The sequence below is a fragment of the Lissotriton helveticus genome, chromosome 5_1 (genome assembly GCF_964261635.1).
Source record: "Lissotriton helveticus chromosome 5_1, aLisHel1.1, whole genome shotgun sequence".
Taxonomy (NCBI): Eukaryota; Metazoa; Chordata; class Amphibia; order Caudata; family Salamandridae; genus Lissotriton; species Lissotriton helveticus.
The window spans coordinates 1,037,380,392-1,037,399,932 of NC_136065.1; the positions used below are offsets into that span (position 1 = coordinate 1,037,380,392).

Below are 19,541 nucleotides of genomic sequence, written 5' to 3' on the forward strand. Positions count from 1 at the left end.
GTAGAACCCTTTGGGAGAGGTAGGCATCCAATTTTTTGCCCTTGGTGGAGGGATGAAACTTTTGACAAGCAGTGAGTTTCTGTTGATTTTATCAATCCTATTTCTGGCCTTTGTCACTATTTCATTACTGTAACCCCTAGACAGAAACCTCTTCTCCACTGATAGAATTGATAAAATCAACAGAAACTCACTGCTTGTCAAAAAAACACGTAAACCTGAGAGAAAAAAGAAAAAGATAAGGTTTATTACTCCATATAGCACTGTAAGTACTGATGTGTACAAGATATTAAACAGAAACTGGCACTTGCTATTGGAAGATCCCAGTTTGCATGACAAAGTGGGAACTAAACCCTCAATCACTTGGAGTAGAGGAAGAACTCTGAGACAAGAGCTGTGTCCGAGTTTCATACAATACGTAATTTTATCAACTGCAATACCACCTATACAGTATATTGCATAAAATGCATATGTGATTGGATATATGTGGGCAGCACGATAAGGCCATTAAAAGAAAGAATCCAGGAACATATCAGGGCCATGCGTAACAACAATGCACAATATCCCCTGGCATCACACTTCAACTTGGAACACCAACCTAATGATCTGCATAAAATAAGGTTCCATGGAATAGATGTTGTGATGGCAGGGAATAGGGGTGGGAATCGTGAGCAGCAATTGCGAAGATTGGAAAGTAAATGGATTATTTCTCTGAGAGCGGTGGAGAAGGGAGCAAATATGGACAAAGAGATGTGTGAGTTTTTGTAAATACCTAAGATGTTAGGTTCATCAAAATTGGGTAAAGAGGAATGAGATGTGAACAATCTAATATGCCCATAAATATTTACACATTCATGTCCGATGAAAATATGTGTGTATTTTGATTTGATTAATAACAGATCAGAAGAGATGTAAAGGATTTGTTGTTGTTTTTGTGTTTTTACATTGCATATATTGTGTGATTTTGCCTTTTGATCAAGAAGAATATGCCCGTTATATATATGGTATAAAGCTTGATAAATTGTTCCAAGATGGCCACGATTTTCACCTCAGTTCGAAGTAACCTTTCATCTTAGTCCTCCCTTAGTGTCTAACATAAAGGGTGGGCCAGGGTCATTCAGCCACTTCCTGCCAGACGAACGCGGAAGGGAGACGCCTTGCTGAGACGCGATCGGCTCTGCATGGCGGTAAGTTTAAAACTGGTTTTTTGTGTCACTTAGTCAATGCGGTACATAATGAGGAAGACGCGGTCCGCGGTACAGTAATACCGGGCGCAGCCTTAATTCTTGAAGACCCGGGCTGAGAAATGCTTTAATTATTTGCGTTAAGGTGGCGGCAAGTTTAAAACAGATTTTTTGAGGCACTTAGTCGATGCAGTCAATTGTGAGGAAGACGCGGTCCCCGCGTTGCAGTAATACCGGGCCGAGCCTCAATTCTTGAAGACCCGGGCTGAATAATGCTATAATCATTTGCGTGAAGGTCGCGGCTCAGTTCTCAATAATGAGGGCACTTGGGCACTGGAGCCGCGATTACATTTGTCTTTTGCCTTACGGTTGACGTACACTAAGTAACGTATATGGCATTGACTGTCCATTCGAAGCGGTGAGGGGACTTCGGGGGCTGAAGGAAAGTCAAATCGGGCGCGGTGTTAAAATCATGCGGACGCGCTCGACCATTGCTTGGACTGTTTGCATTCTATGTGGTCATCTGTGTGAAATAGCTAGGTGAATTAGTGACTTGAGTCCTCTTCAAGTTCCCGATATAATGAGTAATACACTGACGGGGTATGGAAAAGGTAAAGCCACAGGATGGCCAGGTAAAACGGGCTCTGGGGCATACTTCTGGCAGAATGACAGTCAGAGCATGATGAGGGGCAATTTATCAGGGTTGGTATTATACGTGGAATATAAGACTGAGCTGTGGGGCACATTGGTGTTTTTATGGGAGCGTGAGACCGGTATTTGGCCAGGCTGTGTATCGGACAGCTTGCATGGAAATTGGGAATAATTACATGAAACTTATTGTTTGGTGATATTTATAACATTTTAGAGACATATATTACAAGCTTTGGCCCTTGTAAATAATTGAAATGGGATATGAACCTCTTTTTCCAGATGGAACTTATCATGGCTCCTTGAACTCTAGACAAATGTATGGACTATTAAATGAGGAATGATAATAGAAGCATTACTACTCTAAGGGATAACGATCACTTCGACTATTGAAAGGCTCTAAGGTAAGCCGTTGAACATGGGATGGGGCCTGGTGAAACTGTTTGGATGATGACATATTCTAAATACCGGCGTTTTGGTTTTACAGGAGAAATAAGAGAAGGACTTTTATATCTTTTATTGATTTGTACAAGATTACGCCACTCACCATTCTACTTTGTTTTTGGTAAGTGGATTGTTTTAAAACATTAGTTGGCGACATGTTTGCACTTAGAGTCTGACTGGGCAGGAGAAATATGATCAATTTTCAATATGGACTGATTGTGGTGATCATGGGCACACTGAATTGCTACTTATTGCATATGAATTAACTGAGGCTCAAGTGGTGGTCATCAGGAGCAAAAGGATTGATAATTATAACTTAAACAGATATGATGAAATAATGGTGTGAAGTAGGCTGACCACTAAATAAGATATGCAAGTGATTTTTTTTTTTTTTTTAATAAATGTATGCTTGCTATTGCCTTTCTGGTAATGTGTAGGGACTCAGATGTTATTTATCATACTAGAACAAAGATCATTGATGTATGATACATACTGGAAATTGGAATTCTGCCAAATATGATTTAGAGTGTTTGGTCAAACACTGATGGGCAAAGGTGGCCTTGAATGTAAGATTTTACTGATTGTATGTATTTGTATACTGATTTGCAGCCTTGAAAAAGCCCGTGGAGGGCGAAACGCGCGTCGGCTGTGACGATGTGGCAAGAATAAAATCAAAAATCAATAAACAGGATTTTGAAAGATTGATGGACTGTGTACTATTTGAATATCTGAGGACTTTGAAAGAAATTGTTCTACTAAAGTGATCGAATTACGACATAATTGGAGAGAATTCACAAACAGGGATGTGCACTGGTGGAATTTTCTTGACACTTTACCACTGCTGACTGGTGCTAAAGTGCATGTGCTACTCCCCTAAACATGATGACATTGGCGTATACTGATCGGCATATTTTTTGTACTAGTAAGTCCCTTGTAAAGTCGTATACGTTCTACCCAGGGCCGGTACTTCAAATGTACTAGTGGGCTGCAGCACTGATTGTGCCACCCATAGAATCAGCCTTTCAAACACCTGTCTCAGGCCTGACACTGCAGTGCCTGTATATGCAGTTTATTGCCACTTCGACTTGGCATTTAAAACTACTTGACAGGCCTTAAACTCTCCTTTTATTATTTTCCAGTAACCCCTGAGGTAGGCCCTAAGTAACCCTAATGGCAGGGTGCCGTGCAGGTAAAAGGTAGGAAATGCATTATCATGTTTTGCATGCCCTATTAGTGACAAAGCCTTTTTCATTGTTCACCACTGCGAGGCTTACCTCTCTCATAGGCCTGCATAGGGAATTCCTTAATACACTTTTAAGCTGAAATTCCTGAGAGGAGTAGCTTTTTCATGTTTCATATCTTTGGAATAGTAATGATAAATCCTCCTTACTGGTGAAGTTGGATTTAACATTACTTTTTTAGAAACACCACTTTTGGAAAGTGGACATTTCTATGCAGTTCCTGATCTATGTGCCTGACAGCCTGTCTCCAATACATGTCTGGGATGAGTGACAGCTACACTTTGTGCGTTCCCTTTAGACAGCCACAAGCATAGGAAAGTGAGACTCATCTGCATTCTGAGCATTCATCTGCAATCTGAAGGGTCTTCCTGGGCAGGGAGGAATGGGAGAGGCTGACACTCACACATCAATCCATGGTGTCCTGTCTACACACAAATGAAATCATTGATTTACCCCCCACAGGTAGCCTGGCAGACAGGACTGGGTACAAAGGGAAGGGATCCTTCTGGACTTCCGGGAGCTGCTTTGAAGTCATCCCCTACATAAAAGTAACTTTTGGGTATAAATACTGGGTCTCTGACCCCCTAGATTCAAATACTTTTGGATCTTGAACTGAACTTTTGTCAGAAGAACTGCTTTGCTGCTTAAAGGACTCAACTGTACTGCTTTTCTGGAAGGACTGCTTAACTTGTTGCCCTGCTGCCTTCTGCTTTCTGACTCTTCTGAATGAGAGCTGAACTCTGCCTTCCCTCCAAGTGATCTCCAAGGGCTTGCTGGCTTGCCTCCTGTTTTCTGAAGTCTCAGGGACACAAGACTTCCTGCAATTCTGCTGGTGCTGGTGGACTCTGCTATCTGTGAGGCCTACACTTGCCTGAGGTGCCCTCTCAAGGTCTGAGCCTCAGAAGTGGGTTCTGCAGTTTTCCTACAAAACCAAAGCCTTGTCACCTTTGAGCCTATCGGAAACGACACATCACCCTTCAACACTGACTCAGAGGCTCTTCAATTATAGTGATTCTACAGCCTGCGCGGCCAAACGACAACACTCTGCATCGCTTGATGCTGGCATGAAGTGCGATGACACAGCGACCCGACTGCGTCGAAAAGATTGAGGCATCGTGTCCTCTCTGTCAATGCTTTGCTCTATCCAAGATACTTTCTCATCTGTCCCTGCATGGGTCCTGTAGCCAGCCTGCCCTACAACGCGATTCACCAGAACTTTGGATTTGCAGTGGTCCCTCGAGACCTCAAATAACCTTTTGCCTGCTAGTGACTTACAAGCATTGCTTTTGCATTTAACCCTAAATATTCATTTCTCGACTTCTACTGATTGGATTTTTGTTGTTTTGGTCTTGTTTTACTGAGATAGGTATTCTCTATTTTCCAAAACCTGCCTTAAGTTTTTTTCTGGTGTAGTCATTGTGTTATTGTGTGTGTTGCACAAACACTTTTCACATTGCCTCTTTAAATAATCCTGACTGCTCTTTGGCTACCAGAGGGTGAGCACAGGTTATCTTTTATGTATATCTAGCTTACGCTGACTAGAGTGGTTGCTGCCTGGCTTGGGTGCATACCTCGGCCAACCAGGAATCCCATTTCTAACAAAGTGTATTTACCAAGAAGTCCAGAGATGCTGACTTTTGAACTCAGGAACCGTGTAAAGTCCCAGTATCGTATCAACATCCTGTGATTCTCTGCAAAACACTTGATCTCTCTGTGCCAAAAAAACAAAAACAACCGGCTTTCTGTAATGGAATCTGGTGCTCATGTATAGCTCTCAAATACCCTTGGCCCAAGTTTGCAGTTTATAAAACTGCAAATAACATTAAAATAAAATAAATTATCTTCGATTCAACGTAGATTATAGGAAAAGTGATAGACTTCCCTATAAGCACTTTAAGGGGAAATTCCTTTAAGGCTTGGCAGCTAAGTGGTAGAATCTTCCATTTGGAATGACTAAATCTAGATTATCTTGAGCTGTTGAAGAAGAGACTAAAATAATTTCTTTTTGGAGGAACCTTGTTGTGATGCTTTTTACTGCAGTGCTTCTGGTACCTGGATACCCTAGGGTTTTAACACCACATACATTTACCTAACAGCATATATTGTTTCTTATAATATCAACTTGGACAAATTCCATATAAAATAGCTTTCAAATGCCTTCACAAACACTATTGTACATAGAACTGTTTAGGAGCTTTGTTAGAAAGCAGTGCAAATTTCTTTTTATGTTTATTCGCTATATGTGATGGAAGGATCGTAATAAACAGTCAATCATTCCATTTAACTGAGCCGCTAATATATCATAATTTGAGACTGGAGAAATAGTAAAAAACATAAAAGGTGTTTCAAACAGTATGAGCTCACGCAGCAGTCGAAAAGGGGTTGAGGGTAGAAGCTGGCAAAATCATATGAATGGTCGGCAGAAAACTCTGCTTTCCAGTCCTACAGACACTCAGACTTTGATCAGATATGCCAAGGGTACCCAAAGATGGTCTACAATATAACGAGCTATTCCACATGTGTTCTGACAATTTCTGATATGCTAAAACCTCACAAGGGGCATTGTGGGAATGAGAAACAACTCTCTTGCTCACACAACCACCACTCCCTTTGCTCACATATCCGCTAGCTCACACACGCACTTGCTCATTCATCCACTCACTGATTCGCTCACTCTATTGCTTGCTTACTCCAGCATAAAGAGCAAAGAGGAGGAATGCCCATTGGTGGAATAGAAGCCTGCTTAATCAGTGAGCACTTTTCCAGCACTCATCACAGTCTACAGAAGTGTGAGATGTGCCTATATGTCCCACATTCATAAACCTCTCATTTACTTGATTAAATAATGAAGCGGAGATGCAATGTTGCCATTTGTCGACTGAGTGCTGATATTCCACTGGGCTCAACCAAGGACATTCAACTAAACCAGCTGAATATTTCAAATGCTGGAGTCACAGTTGATGCTATGAACAATTCCCTGCAATGATAGCCATTTCCATTTTGTTTTCATAGGTGTTGATGATGCGTATCAGCATGGGCGAGGTGTGGCCCTAGCCGACTTCAATCGAGATGGGAAGGTGGACATTGTCTATGGAAACTGGAATGGACCACATCGGCTCTTTCTACAGATGGGTGCAAACGGGAAAGCACGCTTCCGGGTGAGGATGTGGTGATGAAAAAGTAACTCCTACTAGTATTACAGTCTATCTTGCATCCAAATATGCGGTGACACAGTGGCTGGCACACGGGACATAGCTGCCCGTTCTATTCCAATAATTTTCCCTTGTAAAATAATGTTATGGCCACTGGAGATCACTGGCACAAACACACACAATAAATGTATGACAATAGAAGATTTATCCTGCATCTGTGATGGTTGTCGCTGTTCGACGTATGCATGTAAAACTGTTCATAGGTGATAAATGGCAGCATCAGCAGAATAAAACAAGCAGTGAAAAAGCCAATCAGCCTGCCCTTGCGGTGAGATATAGTTTTGTTGAGCATGAAGGTCATCCCTAGATTACAACTGCCTTGTGGGCTTGGGAGGGGGCATGAAGTGTGTGTTTGTGTGGGATTGTGTGTGTGTTTCTGCCTTCGTCTGTCCTTGACCCTTTTCTGCGCACAATTTTTAGATGCCCCAGCTTCAAAAAAAGTCTAATAATTCCTCAGAAGAAGGATACTGTTGTGCCACAATGGCTAATTGTGTCGTAGATATGTGTACTCAATTCAATACTTGTTTGGCAAGTGCAGCCCTGCTCCCTTCCCTGGCTCCTGCCTGACCCCCATATCAGCAGGGGGGGGGGCTATGCATTCCTCCCTACTAAGCAACTTCCTCTTCTCTCTTACCTAGCCCTACCTGATGCCCTTCCTGCACCAGTTCCAACACCCACCTTCTGAAACAGTATTTGGTAAACGTGAAAATGAATCCCCACGAAAATTGAAATACCCAGCGGAATTCCGCTTCGTAAACCTGAGTCGGAACAGTTATTCCCCATTCTGTGGGGATTAACTCGTAATTGTATTTACTAGTGAAGTGTTACTGATTGATACCGGTGTTTACAGCTGCCGAGTTACCACCCAGCCAGCACCATGCAACTAGTAAAGAGGGCCTTAGTCGGGAGGAAGGGGACTGCTCGTCTTTGGCACTATTTATTGTACTGCAGGGTAGTGAGAGGAATAACAGGAGCGCAGTGGCGTAGCATAGGTCTCCTCAGGCCCCGTAGTGCGGGGACCCCAAGCTCCAGGGGGGGCCCTCAGCACAGTACTCTGGCCTGAGAGCTCCTGATTGAGTGCGGAGTTTTGTTACGCCACTGCTGGAGAGTGTTCTTTTTCAATTAGATTGTGACAAGTACAAGTATGTATATTGTAAGTGTAGATTTGACAGAAGATCACACTGAGGATCATCAGGGCGGTGACTATTTCTTAGGAGCAGGGTGATTGTGAATAAGATGATCCACTTAACTGCTGAAGGGAGGGTGCTGGAGGGGTGACCCATAGGAGTTTCTTATGTATCACGTAGAGTATAAGACAACATTCCTCTTAGCTTTCGAGTGTAGGTTTTAATATTTTTTCTAATATTTTGCAGTGGTGGCTCCTCCGCTATGGCGGAGTAGCCTCGCCCACTGCTTTTGAGCAGTTGGAAGGAAAGAAAATATAAAATGATAATAACTTTAAGTTATTATCATTCTCTGTTTCCTTTGCGGATGGGCAGGGCTGCTCTGCTCTGCTCAGCTAACGGAGCAGGGGAGGAGTGGTTTGCCCACTCCGAAGTGTGCAATGACTGTTTGGTCGGCCCTCTCGGTCCGCCCAAACCAGTCATTCGCACTTCCCCATTCTCCATGCAGGCTGCATTACAGCCTACGTGGAGAACAAGCCCAGGCCACCATTCCTCGGTTGAGCGTAAAACCAGGATGCTCAAAACCAATCACAACGCTGCAATGCAACGTTGTGATTGGTCAGGGAAGCCTGCTAGTAAATCACAATGCTGCATTGCAGCGTTGTGATTGGTCAGGGGAAGCTGGTTGTTCCTGGATTCCTGTCCCACGAGGAGAGCAGGAGCAGAGAGAGAGGGCTGACTTTCTGAGAGACCAACTGAGGGCACCTTGGAACTTTCATGATCTCTCATTTACACAGGCTTGAAGGAGATGAGATTTTGGTTCTGGTTGAGTCATAAGGAGCTCCTTAGTATAATTTTGTTCTATCAGAGTCACATCTCCTGCACACGTCACCATGGGGAGTCCATGAGTCTGTCTCTAATGGCGGTTAAACATATGCTGGAAGGTGGCAGAGGTTAAAGGGGCCTGTAGGAGAACAGTCCTTGAAAAGTAAGTTGTATCATGCAAGAAAACAGTTTGCAAAACGCTCGACAATGCTTTAGTTACAATTTTAGTAGATACGAATCTAGAGTTGCGCACTAGCTTATTGCTCAATGAAGTGCCATGGGGGGGGATGCTTTTTGACCTCTGTAAATGAGGAGTGAAGGTAATTGATAAAAGCTGTGCGCTGTTTCTAGGTGACATAAAGACTGCACTGTATGATTAAGGTGTCGTTAAGCTGTCAACAAGACAAAGCAGTGAGCTTTTACACTAAAACATGGTAAATCATGTAATTGGTGCCTATTGTGTGTTAGTGGCATGCCTTGACACAGCACGTATATCATGTTCACGCAGAGTAGATATATAGCACAGGTGCAATTGTCTATTCAGGGAACTAACTTTATGACACTGTTGTTGAACAGCTTCCCTTATTGCCCACGTAAAAGGCGGCTTGAGCGAATTTTCATCGTCTAAAATTATGAGGCAGCTTCGAACCCTCAATACGGCCATCCATAAGGTTCAACGGAAGAGCCTCTGAAGACAGAGAGATCACCCTTTGTCCTGGTGGCTCATTGAAGGTTTCTGATGGAACTAGAGAAGAAATTAGATAACATGCAAATTATGTTTTTTTGCATGCATGTTGATTTCCTGATATGAAATAAAAAGTGATGTCTTATTACAATATTTCAGTAAATTTTCTGCTAATCTAAGGGCACTTTTCCTTGAATTTTGGGATGTATAGATAGCTAATTGGCAGGGAAGATATAGCTTCGCCTAAAACAAAACTGAGGGTGACATGATGATTTAGCTGCAATTATTCATTTTAACGACATAATTTAACAGTAATAATTTTTCATTTAAATGGAAGTCACTCTACAAAAATGATGGATCGAAGGCAGAAATGCGGTAAGATTGCATAGACACAGCACTTAATTTGTAGAAGAATAAGTGCCCGTGCCCAAAGCTCTGACCAGAAGCCCGTGACTGGCACCAGAGCGCTGGATAGATTGTGGAGTCTACAATCTATCTCATACTCTTTAATCCCCTACCATACACTTGCTGCCCATTTATCTCACTCTAGTCCTCCTGCTTTTTAGGTCATGCCCTGGCAGCTCATGTGCTGTCTCTTTCGAGAAATGGTGTATCTACTCTGTGGGCTTTCAATACGCCCATCACTTTCCATTGGTTCCTTTGTGTGCCTTTCTCAATGCCTTTCTTTTGATTGGTGAAAGGTTGGTGTCTGTCCCGCCCTTTGGGTGTGTTCCCTACAAAGGAGACTATCCCTGTAACGTGTCCCCCTACTCCTTTGATTGTTTATGGTTTTATCTGGGCACTCTTTTCTTTTGTAGGCTTGGCTCATGGTTTTGTCCGATGTTTAATATTGAATTGCTCCCACGCCGGTTATTGTTTGCTTCCTTGCGGGTATCCTTCCTGTCCCACCGTCCGTGCTGTTTACTGTGAGCCTCCGTCACCAGGTCAGTGGTGTGAAGTGAATTGCTCCAGCTCCGTTTGTTGCTTGTATTTTCAGTTCTGTGATCTACTGTTTATCTGCTCCGGGAGCAGGAGGCATATTTGTTTCTTCTGTCTATTTTCTCGATGAAGGGGGTGTGGCTCAGCCCACCATGTCAGAGGAGGGAACGCAGATGGGAATCGAAGAGGGGACGCTTAGGGTAAAGTACTTCAGAGCTCACCAAACCACAGATCTTCATGAGGCTGATAAACATAGCTTGTTGGTACCTACGAGAAGTGCTGTGATTATTTTGGTGGTAGAGGTAAATAAGATGTGAGTATCAAAATGACTCTTAGAGTGCTTTGGGGGGACAGTGCTTCGAAGTTTATGATAGGGTGCATGGTGTTGTAGCAGTTTTAAACTGTTTACACCGTCGCCCTCCTCTGCACTAGTGTTACTTATCTTCCCCAAAAGAAAATACACCAACACTGATAAGTCACCCTCATGCATTGTAAAGTGTCCTGGCTGTTTACAAGTTTTTGTGCAGCATGGAGTGTTAAAATGAGTGTTGGGGGATCACTTGTCTCTCACTCCTCCATGTTACTGTTGCCATGACAACGGACCTCCGAAAGGAGCAGGTGACCTGCGCTTGGAAGAGATGCAGGGGCTGTGCTGGCATTTCATTATTTGACGTGAAAGCCACTTTCAAGCTGGTTCTCATCAGCCCTGGCACCACTGCCCTTCCTGTCACCAGGCTGTGGCCTTCTCAAACACAACTCATTTGTGTCTGTAACCAGGTCACTTGCCCCAGCAGTCTTCCAACATGCCCTATCTCAGAAAAATGAGCGCACATATTCAGTAAAACATTGTATTTTATATGGTTAACTCGTGTGCTTTGTTGAGTACAGTTTGTAACCTGACTGCGAATGAAGCCCAGTCTGCCTTAACTGGCATTTTCTTGGTTTTGCCTCTTAGATAGTCAGGCAATGAGTAGAGGCACCCCAGTTCTCCAGAGAAATATGTCAAAGTCTACAGCAGTGTTTGTATTTTTTACGAGGGCAACGATATGATCTGTGTGAAACCTAAAAATCTATTGAAACTACAAAAATGTATATTGATAAATGTCCACAAAACACTACAAAATACAAGACGCACATTAACTTCTTTTCAGCTTTACTGATAACTAGCAGCCCGTCCCGACGTTGTCCGGGTATGAATTGCTGCCGGCCAGTAGTATATTGTTTTGTAGGATTTCGTTTAGATAGCATTTCTTATCTGTGACAGACCTGTGAAACGCTCCGATTCACAGTGCACTGCTGATGCACTTAAGAGTGCGCGTTCAGTAGTGTGTGAACTCGAGTTTCCCTACCTTATTTTTCCTTGCAATATTATATAGCGCGAACTCGACAACATGGCATGAGCACAATTTACATTACAGAAGAACACATTCATTCGTGGTAGGCACGGGGAGACAAAGCGATTTGCCTGGAATCACAGGATGTTGAGCTGTTGCCGAGATTCGAACGTAGCTCCCCAGCTCTAAAGTTCGCAATTCTAGAACTTGTGGCGGGAGGTGTGTCTAAAAGTGTATGTCGGTGCTGGCCATCAATGAGAGAGACCTGTGCATTTTTCAAATGCCTGGTGAAAAAATATGAGTATGTTGCTGGAGATGTGGGCCGCCGTGCCACCAATGTACTTACCGGGGGAGGGTAAACACCCATTATTCCGCAACTTTCTTTCCGCATACCATCACTCCGCATACTTTCATTACGAAAGTACCATGACTCCGCAATGCCATTATAACGCATGGCATTACATTTTATATACTTTTACCACGCATACATTTACAACGAAATTCGTTGTAAATGCATGAATGGTAAAAGCATGTTTTTTTTAATGTTTGGATAAGGTAAGTATGGGTATAGGGGTATATGTTTTGGGGTACTGAGGTATATATTTTGGTGTGTTTGGGTATTTTAAGGGTTCAGATATAGTTTTGGGTTATGGGGTACAGGGGTAGTTTTAGGGTTTAGGGATAGGTATGGGTTTTGGGGTACAGGGGTATTTTAGGGTTCAGGGCTAGGTTTGGGTTTTGGGGTATAGGGGTATTTTTAGGGTTCAGGGGTAAGTTTGGGTTTTGGGGTACAGGGGTATTTTAAGGGTTCAGGGCTAGGTTTGGGGTTTGGGTTACAGTGGTATTTTTGGGTTCAGGGCTAGGTTTGGGTTTTGGGGTACAGGGGTATTTTAGGGTTCAGGGGTAGGTTTGGGTTTTGGGGTACAGGGTTATTTTTAGGGTTCAGGGCTAGGTTTGGGTTTTGGGGTACAGGGGTATTTTTAGGGTTATGGGGTAGGTTTGGGTTTTGGGGTACAGGGGTATTTTAAGGGTTCAGGGCTAGGTTTGGGTTTTGGGGTACAGGGGTATTTTAGGGTTCAGGAGTAGGTTTGGGTTTTGGGGTACAGGGGTATTTTTAGGGTTATGGGGTAGGTTTGGGTTTTGGGGTACAGGAGTATTTTTAGCGTTCAGGGGTAGGTTTGGGTTTTGAGGTACAGGGGTATTTATAGGGTTCAGGGCTAGGTTTGGGGTTTGGGGTACAGGGGTATTTTTAGGGTTTAGGGATAGGTTTGGGATTTGGGGTACAGGGTATATTTATAGGGTTAAGATGGGTTAGTGTTTAAGGGTGTTGGGGTATTTTAAGGAGTAAGGGTGGGTTATGATTAGGGTGCAGGGGTATTTAAAGGGAGCAGGGTGGGAATAGCACACGATATGAGACATGGCATGAAGGGCGGAACGTACCACACGCCCCCAATATTTGTCACACCCCCAGCACACGCCCACAGCACAACACAGACACGCCCACAAGGGACTACTTTGCTGGCACGGTTCTTTTACCTTTTAAATGTATATGGTGGGCGTCTGCATAGCCTATGTCCTTCTGCTGCAACTGCCCTTTCCAACGCTGTATTGGGTGTTGTGATTGGTGCTGTGGTTCCTGAGATTACCGCCTCAAAGGTTTGGGCTCTCTCTTTATTATATTAGTATGGATGTAGAGATCAAACAATTAGAAATAATTGGCTCTGTTTGTATGTATTGGACACTCAAACGCAAACACATTTTTCTACTTTCAGTCTAATGTAGGCGGGCACATACGAAAGTCTCTGATCACTGCAATTATGCTGTCAGTCACTATGCATCTTTGCTGCACCCAGGTGTGTGCTTCAGTTTCTTCCCTGAACAGATTTAGTCTTGGTCTTTCAATGGCAGGTTCACCATCCATGTCAGTCTGAGGTTCTGCATTCGTCCTCTCCTCACTCTCTGTTTTGGTTTTTCCAAAGTGATCGGCCATCTCACTCGCTGGTGATGAAGTGCTGGTTTCCATATCTAGTGCATTGCAGTTATCAAATGCCAGTGGGCTGGACTAGTCGGGAAGAGATCTAGCCTTAGAGAGTCTTGAGAGCGCAATGGTAGAGTTTCTTGTGGCAACGGGTGCTGCCCAGTGCCGGACTGGCCTTAGGGGGCACCGGGTGTTTCCCCAGTGGGCCAGAGGGTGGGGGGGGCAGTTTTGTCTCTGGGACAGTGCTGCAATATCGGCCCCCTATAACAAAAGCAGGAGCAGTGTTTCTTACTAGCAGCCCCCCGCACCTCTCCCCCTGCTCCCAGGGGCGGTTAAGCAGCAATCTGCCGGGGCTGGTTGCTGTTCCCAGTCCGGAACTGGTGCTGCCAGAGCTGTGTTCTGTGTGGCTTCGCACCCCTTGGCTTTTTTTATAACTTCTGTTTAGGTCTCGCCTATGCAGCGCGCATGCGCAACAGAGGAGGAGACCTTTAGGAATCGATTCCCTTTTTCGGCCAAAAACCTGCTCTATTAGCTTTGGTTTGAATGGTAACACATGCACTTTTGGCGATTCCCTTTCGGGAGCGAGATTTGAAACCATCTGTTTGTAATTATCTTGTAAACAGATGGTGCCCCTGCTCGCTCCCACAAGTGAAATGTGCCACTGAAACCCCTTTGAGTGGTGCCTTCAGCGTCGCTTTAACTTTCACGGCCGTGCTTGTCTTCCCTTCTCACTATCATCAAGACTTCCTTTTGCGTTTATGTTACTCTTTCACTCCCCTTATTTTATTATTCTTTCTAGTAGTTTATTTTCCGTTTATTTTTCCTTGTTCACTTTCTGTGTTTTGCTCGCTAGTTTTCGTTTATTTCCCCTTGTTTATTTTATGTTTCACTTTCAGTATTTACTTTCAGTATACCAAGGGACTGCCCAGCAGTCACTGCCGTGGAGCCTAAATGATATGGTACACTTCCTGTTTTCAAAAGTTTTCTTTCATTTGTTTGTTCACTTTCTATTTAATTGGCTGAGGGATAAAAGGACAAAGTGGGAGAGGCTATTATTTATTCCTTCAAAGGATCTGAACTGTTGTGTGATTAAGAGAGTAAAGCCTTTATCAGTGCAAGGCAGCGAAGGGTGAACTCACAAGCCTCCCCTTTAAATATACTTTTCTCGAAAGTGGTTAGTTATCAGCTTTCACGGAAAATTGAATAGAGCAAGCAAGGGAGGATGCGTTTCATTTCTTTTGATCCGGGATGCAGAGATGAATCACAGAGGAGGAGATAGTTCTGTGTAATGCTTGCTGGGCAAGCACGGGTGTGCAGCAAGCCTTCCTTACCAGCCTTGTTTATTTGTCCCGCAAAAGTAGTTCTTCGTGCATCACAGATCAATAAATCACCAGTGTCAAATCTGTAGATGATAGGCCCAGAACTAGTTCCAAAAAGTGTTACTTTATGTCAGACGGCGGCTGAATTCACAGACTTCCCTTAAGAGCAGACCGGGGAGAACCTAACAATAAATCTTTACTGCGGACGTCTGCATGATGCAGACATTACTTGCCCGTTAAACAGCAGATGTGAGCCACTGTATTTACTTCTTCATGCTGCTAGATTTCACACTTAGTGCCTGTCCCTGGTCGTACACAGCAGTTCTGGAGAACTCACCTAGGGCCAGATGTAGGTAGGTAATATTTACCGATTCTTATTTACCGAATTTTACCGATTCGGTAAATAAGAATCGGTAAATAAGAAGGGGGGAGATGTAGGAACATCCAGATGTTCCTTTTACCGAATCGGTAAATATCTGTATTTACCGATTCTGTAAATACCGACCAGTAATGCCCCATTCATTCCTATGGGCTCTGAAGCCCATAGGAATGAATGGGGCATTACCGGTCGGTATTTACCGAATCGGTAAATACCGATTTTGACAAGGGTGCAGGGGGTTTCACTTTGACACCCTCTAGCACCCCCAAAAAAAGTTTGGGGGCCATGTGGCAGGCATACCTGCCCTAAGGGCAGGTCTGCCTGTCATATGGCACAGGTGTGCATGCACACATGTGCATGCACACCTGAATCGGTATTTTACCATCAAATTGTATTTGATGGTAAAATACCGATTTTGTAGGGCTTGTGGGACTCAGAAGAGTCCCACCTACATCTCGATTTTACCGATTCTGTAAAAATACCGGTCGGTAAATTTACCGACCGGTATATTTACAGAATCGGTAAAATTACCGAAATGGCCTGTTTTCTGGCACCTACATCTCAAAAGCCAAATACCGGTCGGTATCAGCCGAATTCGGCCATTACCGACCGGTATTTGGCTACCTACATCTGGCCCCTAGTGTATATGATAGCATCCGAGTCAGAGGAGGGGTCAGAATACGCCATGTTTAAAGGGGCAATGAAGGCACACTTGGCAGCAGCAAAGCACAGGTCAGCTCTTTACAATGACGCCAGTTATAGTTCCCTGAGGGTCCGCTCCTGACACACAGTTCTTAGCCACTGCTTCCTACACAGAAGCAGATGAGGAGGACGCGCTAGGACAGTCTTGACTAACAGTGCGCGCTATAAATCCATTTATAACATAACATAACATATAACAGGTGGGTCAAATACACTTACCCTTTCACCTCTGCCCCTAACCCGCACTGCGTTGCAGACACAGCCAGGGTGAATTCTGTGCACTGCCCTACTTAAAACAAGCATTGGCATAGCCAATAGGTCTCGCCTTTGGGACCTTATAAGTATTTAGTTATGCAGCACAATATCCTTGGTGCAACAACATCAACTGTTGCATGGCTAAACACTCATAAGGTTCCAAAGGCAAGACCTATTGGCTATGCCGATGCTTTGTTTTTTACTGCCTCTTTCTTCCTCTAATGCTTTTGGGTGTCTTCTTCCTTTATGGTTTGCATTTGTTTTCTCTTGTTGTGCCCCTCAGTTCTGTTCAATATCGGCTGTGTTTTGCTGCACTCATTCTTTTGTGTACAGCTGCACCCAATTGTGCCATGTTGAGCTGCTTTTGTAGGTTATGTCCCTTTATACTTTGTTTGAGTAATTATGTTTTTATTTTTGGAAGAACTGTGTGAATTCTGACCTTCCTAAAGGAATGTATATTTATGTTTACATGTAAAAAATCTGACTCATTTGTGCCGATCTTAAATTTACTCTTACTTGGTTTGAAAAGCTTACCTTTCTTGCATATTCCTGCAGTCTGGAGCTGCTCAGTTAATCTTCAAATATAAAGGGTAATCTGCAAATGTAAAGAGTGCTCACCAGTGACACGTCAAGTTACAGTAGATGTTGTAGCACCCAAAATAATGTGCTACATGGCTAAATACATACAAGGTCCCAAAGGTGAAACCTATTGGCTATGCCATTGCTTGTTTCCTTTGTGATGATTTTCTGTCATTCTCCTACCTTCATTTCCCTTTGCGGCTTCCCCGCTCTTGTTCCCAGGAAATATCCGATGAGTTCAAAATAAATGAAGGTGCCGAAAAATTATTGCTGGTGGCCCTCACCGACTCCAATTAAGCCCAGCATCAACAGAAACGACAAACAGCAAACAAAATATGTGAATACAACTCTGTATATAGCAGAATAGACAATTACCAAAGGGGGAAAAAAGAAAACTTCCATAAAGCAAATCAGAAAAGGGTGGAGGAGGTGCAATGCTAGGAGAATAAAACAACGTTGCTCCTTATTGAAAGTATGAGACAAAATCAAGACAATCACTGGCAAGGCAGGTCGCACCTTGTGAAAAGTGTAATGTCAATATGTTGGCTGGTTGTTGATGTGGTACAGCATAAGGAAAAATTAAAATAAGCATTAGCAAAATCAGTAAGTTTGGTATTGACTGCTGACCTTTTTCGCTTTGCTAATGGCTATATTAAATTACATTGGTTTCAAGCCACACCTTGTATGTAAACAAGCATTTTTTTAAATCCAGTATATAAATTTTTTATGTAAAAGCACACATTGAGCACGCAGTCACTGGCACCCACCAAAAGGTACAATTTGTAGAGCGGATGTGCACATTGACAAGAACAGAATAAGGTCACACAAACGAGTAGCTGAAGTGGGCTGATCCCGTGCCCCATGTTGTGGTGGGCGGGAGCATATGCATATATATATATAAGTAAGTAAGTAGGTATAGTTGGAACCTAGTTTCCATAGAAAAAGCATTTTTTGACTTGCCTATAATTTTGACGTCGTTTGACCATTGATCATGAAGTTTTCTAAAAAAAAGTGTCAAAGTAGGTTCTGTTTGTCATGGAAAGTTTGGGGGTGATCTGTGCAGTGGGGACCGAGAAATAGGGGCACAAAATAGGGGTGCATTTGTAATGTTAATGTCGAACCTACAGCCCTAACATAGGATGGAATGACATCAAGTTTGGCAGAAAGATAGATGTTGTTACACACATTGTGCTTTTTGTTATTTGGTGCAAATCCGTTTAGTAGTTTCTCAGAAATGTAAGTTGAAAATTATAGTGATATCTTTGGTCGTGAAGCCTTCGTGACAAACGACGATCTTGTGCAGAGAAATTAACCGCTCTGATTGGCTGCCAACACTTCAACCAGGAAGTGTCGGCTTCACTGAGTCCCCCCCCCAAAAAATGTGAAAATAAAGAAAAGGTGGCAGGGTACAAATACCAAATACTCTAACCCCCTAGCCATGGAGGTGGATTGCCCTGGGACCCTACCACAGCCTAAAAGCATTTAAAAAAGATATATATTTTGCCGCAAAATTGCGATAATTGTGGATTTGCGCCCAAAAAAAACCATGCATGGACTCCGCACTTGCTTTAGACTAACCCCCGTGTGGGTCATATACTGAAGGCTTATCAAAGACCCGGGAACCGCCACCTCTCAGGGGTTTTTAAAGTTACAAATGCAAGAGGGCCCATGTTACCCTCCCTCAGGCCCTAGGACAACCACCTCCCCAGGGCAAATATTTAATGAACTGCAGGGGTGAGCTTGCTGGGTCCCCCGCAGTCATAGGTACCACCACCTACCCGGGGCTGAATACATTTAAAGAAGGGGGTCTGTTGCGGACTCCCAACCCTTGGAACCTCTACCTCCCCGGGGCTATACACTAGATAGGAGGGGGTCCCACTTCTCCCTGCCTTGAGCCATAGGTGGCCCTGGGGACCGCAACCCCCCAGGACTGGCTCCTGCAATGTGCTGGGGTGCCCACTGCCAGGTCACTGATATTTACTATGGCTCGCTTTCAACAAATGAGAGCATACAAAATGCTCTCACTTGTTGAAAGCGAGCACAATTGCTTTGACACAGAGGGAACTGCATATTGTGTCAAAGCAATGCCGGCTCCTGCAGGAGGCAGGAAGCCAGCAGGGACCGTGGGGACCATCAGGCTCCCCCACAGTCCCCAACATTTTAAATGTGGTTGCCCTGGGTGAGTCCAGAGCACCCTCACTTCAGACTGGGCCCACGGTGGATGGGGTCCCTGGGGCAGAAATCGTTCTGGGAGGGGCCTGCGCTGCTCCTCTCTCTAACATTAGAAAATAAATAATGTTAAAAAAAATGGCAAGCCCTTGGATAAGGGGTACCTCGGCTGAAAATGACCTAGGAGGGGGGCCGCTATACCCCCTCCCTTTGAACTATGAAAAAAAAAATCAAAATATAGGCTGGGCTTCGTGGGATGGGGTCCCTGGTGCCGACATCATCCTGGGAGTGAGGCAGCTCTGCCTCCACCCATTTTTGTGTATAAAAATAAATAAAAAGGGTCAGGCCCCGGTGGAATGGGGTCCCTAGTGCCAAAATGATCCATGAAAAGGGGCCACATGACCCCCCTTCCTAAATATAAAAAAAACAAGCTGGCAACTCACCGGAGGCCCTGTCCCCTTTCTCCACTACTCTGCAAACGCGGCTCCTGGCATTCTCCTGGTTGGGGGATGAGGTTCCATTGGCTG

At 44.0% G+C, this 19,541-nt stretch overlaps 1 protein-coding gene across 2 annotated transcripts in view; it reads left to right on the plus strand.

The window, feature by feature from the left end:
• Positions 1-19,541, plus strand: part of CRTAC1 (cartilage acidic protein 1) — a 1,631,295-nt gene that overhangs the window by 1,275,068 nt on the left and 336,686 nt on the right. For both annotated transcript variants that reach the window (XM_078643566.1, XM_078643565.1), the window contains exon 7: positions 6,527-6,672. In XM_078643566.1, coding sequence (XP_078499692.1) covers positions 6,527-6,672 — 146 coding nt within the window. The remainder of the gene's footprint in view (positions 1-6,526; positions 6,673-19,541) is intronic.